Genomic DNA, 7,983 nt, shown 5'->3' on the forward strand with positions numbered 1-7,983 from the left:
TCTTGGCAGAGCTTGTTAGCAAGTTAACTTTGGACGCAGTATCTTGAGTTTTTCCACTTGCCTACAGGAACAATGCCTGGAGCCGTATCACGTACTGTATGGCACAGGCAGATGGAACACAGGCAGTCTTACCACAGATCCTGGGTGGCACCGGCATTAATGGCACCACGCAGATTACCTTGATGAATCAAACCGTTAATGCTTGCCGCTCTTTCAATCAACCTTACTGCAATACTAGATGAGAGCAGTGAAAATACATATTCACATAGCTCTTTCAAGACATGTTTTATGGTACAGTCAGATGTCAAATGCTACTATGTCTTAACAGCACAAGCAAAGCCCTTTTCTTTCAACTTTAATACACAGGACAATGCCTTCCTTACGAGCAGACATCTGATTTTCTACACTGGACCACTGTAGTGTATTATGTAGTGACAGTAACATGCCTGTGACTCTTCCTTCTTGTTAAAAGTAAAAAAGTTAGGTCTCAGAGAACAGCAGTGCAGACTGATGTCTGACTAACACTGGCCGCTGACAGCATCTGCTGCATTGAAGGAAATCTGTGTGGGGCTCATCTGCTGCAGCTGAGGCATCCTCGCTTCCAGCGGCTTGTCGCTCACCGACTGCATTGTCTGGTTCCTCTTGCGCAGCATCTGTCCAATCCCCATCATCGGGAATCTGCCTCTGCTTTTAACACAGTTAGGGCTGCCCAAAGGGTTGTTGGAAACCAGTTGAGTGGGAGACACTGCTTCTTCCTTTGCCAAATATGCTTTTTCTTCATAGGTGAAAGAGACTTGGGTGGGGTGGACAGGGGATGTACTCCCTGGCTGAAAAAGCGGTGACAGTGTCCTTTCACTTGAGCTTTTGTAAGGGAAATTCATTGGCGAGCCTAAAATCCTGTACTGATGAGAGGGCGAAACCTGGTCTATTTGGTCCTCTCTGTCAACTGACTCGAAGGAGTGCACAATATTCAGGATGAGAGGAGAGTCCTTTGTCCGGCCTCCAATCTGGGCTGGCTCCTGCTGCGGAGACTCCTGCTTCTTGAGGAGCCGAGGGGTTCTCGGGGGTGGCTGCTGGACTTCGAGGTACTCCAGGGAGCTGGAGGTGATGCAGCCCATCTTGTTTGCCAGGGGTTCATGGAAAGGGCTTACCCCACTGCTGGAGTCTGCAAAGCAATCAGAAAAGGAACCAGAAGAGCAGATTGCACTTACGAACACTGCCTTCTCTGCCTTACGGTAGACAGCATCCAATATCACCTTTAACTAATTTTAGAAGAGTGTGACAAATGCATGAGCTAAAACAAATGGTTGTAGGTATATACTCAGAACCTAATTCCCTGACTTTCATTTGATACTTAGGTTGTTGTTTCATGGGTCATTTATCTGCCTTTTCCTCAAAGGCAGGAAGAGTGCTTAAACTGAGCAAGACTGAAATGGAAAACCACAGATGTCTTCAGCTGTTCGTAGCAATTATATCCTCTAAGGCCAAGCCTGAGAAATCTCACAATTTCTCCTTTCTTAGCACAACTTTGCATGGTTTTAACTGGGTCTGCATACTGTATTCACTGACAGACCTAGAGATACGGGGGACAACAGTGAGTTAATCCGTAATGTATTTACTTATATTTTGGAGCAAAATTTGTTCTCGGTTTCCCACATGTAAATATGGAGTAGCTGCACCAGCCAGATTCAGGCCGTTACAGTTGAAACAGATTTGCTGCATCAACTTCAGTGACAATCTTTCCCCAGCAAGGACTGAATATAAATGGAAAAATCTTTGCAGGATTTGGCCCAGTAAAACAAAACAGCTCATGGAGAAGATCTGCTTCAGTTTCCACAGGATGCTGGCACTCACTTATGCCAAGCTAGCTGCAAGAGTCCTTGCTGCCTTTATGGAAAGGTATCCAAGGAGCCTGCTTTGATAGGTTCCCCCTAATTGAAAGAATAGCAGACCAGCAGTTAATAACTGTCCACGAGTTCCCTCAAACTCAAAAGGATATAAAATAATTTAGGTCTGCTGGCCCTCAGGCCACGGCTGCAAATCTCACGTGTATTTCTTTTGAAAGGGATGGTCTCGGCAGGGGTTGAGAGCTGAATGGAGATACAGCATGAAATCACTCGCATGGCGAAAGGCAGATCCGGTTTAATCTGACTAGCTTCTTTCTAAAAGTGGTCAAAATTATTCGACCACTTCACTTAAGAAGTGTCAAAACACGGTTTCCATAAGCAGAAAAATGCCTTAGCTGAGATCTGAATGATTTTCATGTTTGAGTTCAAAAAAGCAGGGAGAAAGCTAAAGAACAAGAAAAATGAACTACGTTTACTTCCCCCTATACCTCCATCCTAAAAGGAACAACAAATCTGAACAAAAAAAGCATTTTGTAACATTTTCTACATTTTTCACAAAAAGTATGTCCCATTTCTGACCAGCTCTCTGGACTACTGCTATTTTGCAGCAGAGGTACCATTTTCAGGTAGAAAGCATCAAATGATAAATTACGAAGTCACGAGACAGAGCACAAAACCACCATAATCCACCACTCTCAGTAACGCCCTGACACCACAGTAAATGTTAGTCCCTTAGTTCCCTCTTAGAAAAACGCATTTGTCGGTAGGAAGAAGCTTGTCTACCGGCTTCGGTTTGTCAGTGATCTGGGGTGGGTGTTGATGCTTTCAAAGCAGCAGTGTGAAGTGCAGATGAATTTGTATAAGTAAGTACATAAAAATAGTTGAAAAAAAGCCTTTTTTAAAACACTGTGGGAATTTTGTTCAAATAGAAAGAGAAGTAAAAGTGAGGATTCATGACTGCTGAACATCATCATGTTTTCCTCAGGACCTTTCATTCAATGTTTGACTACATTATCCAGTCCTCTTTCACACACCACCTCCAGAGCAGACAGCGAATGCAAACCCACGAATACTCACTAACAAACACACACAGGACGCTCTCATTAATAGCACACATGCCCACGCATGCACATGCCCACAGGAACACACCACCGGTATTTCTCCCACCGACCTTTCTCTGGACCTCCCGCCCTGGTGACTTTCCGGTCCTTCAGCAGAGCCTTGGTGTTCTGTATCTGTGAGATAAGACAGGAAGAAGGCTGTCTATATGAAACTGGACTTTTCTCAGTTTTCTTTGGGAGCTGACGGTGAAGAATATCCCCTTTCTTTTCTTGTTCTCTGAGTTTTTTGTCCTTTAAGTTGTAAAACAAACAAGAACAATTTGGTTTACTTAAGGGAAGTATAAATGGCCCCTAGAGTTCTAAGCATGCTGCTTACCAAAGCTGAATTAAAAAATACACATTTACAAGGAACTTAGCCTGGAGACTCAAATTAAGAAAATCTTCCCTGTCTCATTTTCCTCTGATCTGTTTGACGTAATGTCATGGCTCCATTTGCTCTGACAGTCATGTGGTGTGAAAGTTAAGTTTTGGAAAATTAAAGGAAAAGGAAAGCTTTCTCTTCAGAGGACATTTGTCCTAGTGGACCTTGCTGGAGCAAGTAGATGCCGGTTCGTGATCCTTCACTCCTGAAATTTGCCTCCCCATTTAAACACCAAAAAAAGTTCTTGGATTTCTCTTTCTTGCACTTCCTCTGACATTTGAAAAAGTGAGCTGCAAAGCTTTAAAGAAGTTTAAACTCTTTGAGTCATTTATCTTCTGCCCAAACAAGATCTGGAGGAATACAACCCTTACTTTTACGGCATCTCTGCAGCTGCACAAGACATGGAGAGGGAGAAAATTACTGACCCAACCCTTCGCTGAACCCTAACTCCTTTTCAGATGGGAGAGTTGAAGTCGGGATTGCAAGTGCATACATCCTAAAAGATAAGTTTGATCTCCAGTGATGACAGAGGCAAAACAGAACCTGGGAGTAGGATCTCAAGAGGAATCCAATTTTCAAAGCACTGTTTTACAGTGAAAATTCATTGCATCTTTTTTCAACACGAATCACTAGATTCTGCAAGCTGCGTAACACTCTTTACCTGCCACTGATTTCGGGAGGAGCCAAAAGTTTTATTTCACTTCTAAAAATCAGGCATCACAAATCTGTCTGGTTTTAGATGACGTGTCAAAGAAGTGAGGCTTCTGTTTTGGTTGCTTTGAGGGTTAGAGGGGCACCTATGTTACATTCTTTGCGTGGTTGTAATTCTCATTTAAGCAACGTGTTTTGCTGTGTCTTATTGAAAATTCACTGTAACTCCAAGTCTTTTTTTAAAAGTGCAGGACAGTTTCTTCACTCAGTTATGTGCTGAGGCCTGTATTTTGCCTAATAATTATGCACTGACAAAGGACTGGCTCTCTTGATGATTTTCTATTGAACGCTCATTGACATCAAGTCTACTGAAACCCTCAAATGCAAAGTAACATGCATACATCTGAGAGGGGGAAAGAAAGAGGCAGAAGACAGCTTGGGTTCTCTGCAGCCACTACACAGTTCTGGAAAGGAAAATAATGACTGTACTCGTTATGATCATTCCTGGCTCAGACAGAGCCCAGCCCTCCACATAGAAGGTCTCTGGACACCAATGGGTTCATTAACTTTTGAATTTTCAGAAGTTACAGAGTTGGGAGAAAGAGCTTCAGTGAATCATAAAGTAAGGTTTTTAGTTTTATTACAGAAGTGATTAGGTGACTTGGGAGACCAAGAACCAGAGACTTTCTCTGAGCTCCTCAACACGTTCACCTCAGTCTCCCTTTGAGGACATGTTTTTTGTCCCCAGCCTTCTCTTCATCCATTCCTCATTCCCTCCAATTTCTCTCTCTTTAGCTAGCTAAAGCTCGCTAATACTTCTGCGGAAACAAACCAATGCATCATGGAACCACCATCACTTTTCTTGAATAACACCTCTTCATCCACGTGATGTCTTTCCCCTTGCGTTTAGGCCATAAACACCTCCAGCACCAAGCATTCATTCCTCCCTGCCCATACCGTGCTTGGAACAACACAACACCTGATCAGTCTCGGGCACTACCTTGGTGTGCACAGCCACTTCTGATGACGAGAAAGTGATAACAATAGTAATAACAACAACAGCAATAATACTACTAATGCTGTGTGAATAACACCATGACAATAGTGTCAGTGGGAGCTGAGTACAGTTAATTTTGAGCCCACCACGCTGTTTTCCCTCTCAAGGCTCTGAAAGTCTGCTGCTAAGTTCAGCAAAGACTAGGCTCTACATAGTATATTTTTTTAAAGGTACTTGTCAGGTTGAGGCCCAAGTGGTGCCTATATTAAGCCTAAAGGAGCTGATCAAGATTGTTAGCAGCTTTCTGCTATTTTGGATAGGTGGGAAAATAATTTGCATGTTGGTTGCTGCAGCATTCGTCAGAATGCAGGATTTTTCAATGCAGGATTTTTTCAATATTTTCAGCCTAACAGTGGAAGAGCCAAGCCACAGCTCCTCACCTGCCAAGTGCTCCTGACTTTGACTTCACACTGTTGTTATGTTTTCTAAGCAGCAGTAACACACTCATACCATACAATTAAAGCAAACACAAAAAGGAAAATTCACATATCTGGTGTTAGCAATTAATTAGTTTAGCCTGGATGAACCTCGCGAATAGTCTTAAAAGTACTTTTTAAACTTGCTAACATTGTTTCTCTTAGATGATGGTTGTGGGAGAGGAAATGACCAAAATCCTAAACTCCCAACATGCCACATACTATTATATTTTAGAAGGAAAGAAAGATTTCCTTCAGGGGAGTTATAAAAGTTCACTCTTCACTGTACCCTGAACAGACGTGTAATGGCACGCTGTCACACAATGCAGGAGCTGTACCGGTATGTTATACTTGAATAGGTTTGGCATTACATCATCCTCTGCTATTTCCTGTCCTGACCTCGACCCCAAAACCTCCTTTTAGTCGCAGTAATGGATCTGAAAGGAAGGTAAAGGCTATTTGCCTTGGCCATGTCTGAAATGGTGATAGGACAATGACACAAGTTCTTAAAAACTGCGTTTCCCGAGCCTGAGCCCACTAGCTATCCTGTGGGAGGCTGGTATCCCCAGTGCTGGTCCCTGGATTCGCTGGAGTGATGGCCACTGACCACCTGAGGCCTCTTCAGTAAAAAGAGAGATGAGAGACAGACTGCTGCCTCCCACCCTCCTCCCTCCACTGCCCATCCACCCTGCGCCCTAAAATGAATTCAGCCTGCAAAACAGCCTGGTTACCTAGCACTGACAGCACCTCCCAGCACCTTCAGGTTTGGCACACTGATCCCATCACCCCAGCTTAGGAAACGTAATGCAGAAGAGGGGCTGGGCATGACCACTGCCACGTGCCCTGCTGCCTGCCCCAGCAGCAGGTGGTGAGACTGGCAGGCAGCCCCCTGCCTGAGGCGAAGTCCTTATTTCACATCACTGGAGTGAAGTGGAAGAAATTTAGTCAGCTGATGAAGCTGAGGCTGACCAGCTCTCTCCCTGCTATTCCCATGGCAACACACAGCTACACTCTCTATGCAGTGTCTGCCTAGTGACCACTGCCTCCCAGTTCCCTTCTGGAAATGGGTGGTGATAAGGGGACTCTATCTGCAGCTCATGAACCTGGCTAAGACTACGAAATATGTATCCCTGAGTCCTGATGGCACCGAATGATCCCAGTGACACAAGCTAGACACTAGCAAGTCTGTGCTCCTATCCTCATGAAGGCAATTTAGGAGAGATGTCTACCGTATTTACAAGAGGCAGTAGCATCCCAGGGTCTGTATTCACCCACACGCACTGCTGTAATTGTCCTGGTACAGTATGGGGTAACACAACACCCTTGTGTAAATACACCTAAAGCGATAGAAAACACGCTTTACACTCAGCTATGCCCATGCAGAAAAAGAATATACTGTATTATTATTGAAGTGTCTGTACTGTGATTGCATCAAGGTAACTATTTTAAGAAAGAAATGACACCCCCTCATCCTCTAAATAGCTACACTGGGACTAACTCCGAGTGCAGGAGAGACTCTGGAGAGAGTCTTTATCCTTAAGCATTTCTACAAACCAAACTGGGGTGATACAGTTGGTGCTACTGTGAGTTTTCAATTATCCTTAGGGCAGTCAAAAATCGGTTCCCCTCTAGAGGAGGGGAGATGTGAGGACCACCACCAAACCGGGCTGTGAATTTCTCTCTCGGCTATGCGGGTGAAGACTTCCCTGCATGGAGTAGGCACGCAGAAGTTGTAAGCTAACGCCTGGATGGCTGGCTGACCCATCCATGGCTCCCCATCACTGCACAGAGAAGTGATGCCAGCACCTGCAGGAAGCCAGCCCAGAGAGCGCCGGGATATACCCTGTGGCATCTACAGCATTCACCTTCAGATCCCTGCCTGTGTTTCCAGGGGAAGGTTAAGCTGCAACAGCTTGAAGCAAGCTGTCAAAGAGCATTTTGAAATATTATATTAATTGATTCTACCCGCTGTTGACGCATTTTAAGTAAGGTGGGTTTTGTTTTATGTAAGAAAAGAATGGTAAGTACTCTGCCCTGATATTTCCATCTGGCTTGCAGTTCAACTTGTCTTGCAAGCAGTCTTTAAAATAAACAAAACCAGCCATGATACAAATTTGCCCCTGCAATTAGATCATCACTCTGGCACTGAAGCTTTTGAAATAGGCAGACTTTTCAAGAATTCCGCTCTTTGTGTTGGTAGGTAAGGCTTGCACAGCTCACATTACTCTTGTAATTTTAGTGCTTGGCAGAGAACCAGCCAGGGAAGAAAAATCCTGCCCTGAGAAGACTCGTATTATCCGATATGTATTCTTTCAATACAAACTACCTTATCCACTTGCAGGCAAAAAGACTGGAGACAAAAGGTAACTCTGTTAAGTCTTTTGTCCGGCCAAGGGAAGCCCCTCATGATGCAGTGAGCTAGGTCTGCATCACTTCTGCTAAGAAGCAAAAAATGCTCACCTGAGCAGAGTTTTGTGCTAGTACAGTTTCACCATTCCTGGTAGTCAAGCCAGGGTTGGCCCAGGAAACC

At 44.3% G+C, this 7,983-nt stretch overlaps 1 protein-coding gene across 1 annotated transcript in view; it reads right to left on the minus strand.

The window, feature by feature from the left end:
• Window positions 1-518: 518 nt before the first annotated feature.
• The window catches only part of HUNK (hormonally up-regulated Neu-associated kinase), a 38,171-nt gene continuing 30,706 nt past the window's right edge, over window positions 519-7,983 (minus strand). The window contains exons 9-10 of the mRNA XM_010143750.1: window positions 3,019-3,082; window positions 519-1,165 (exon numbers count right to left, since the gene is read on the minus strand). Of these exons, the coding sequence (XP_010142052.1) occupies window positions 519-1,165; window positions 3,019-3,082 (711 nt within the window). The remainder of the gene's footprint in view (window positions 1,166-3,018; window positions 3,083-7,983) is intronic.

Source organism: Buceros rhinoceros, unplaced genomic scaffold (assembly GCF_000710305.1).
Source record: "Buceros rhinoceros silvestris isolate BGI_N320 unplaced genomic scaffold, ASM71030v1 scaffold19579, whole genome shotgun sequence".
Taxonomy (NCBI): Eukaryota; Metazoa; Chordata; class Aves; order Bucerotiformes; family Bucerotidae; genus Buceros; species Buceros rhinoceros.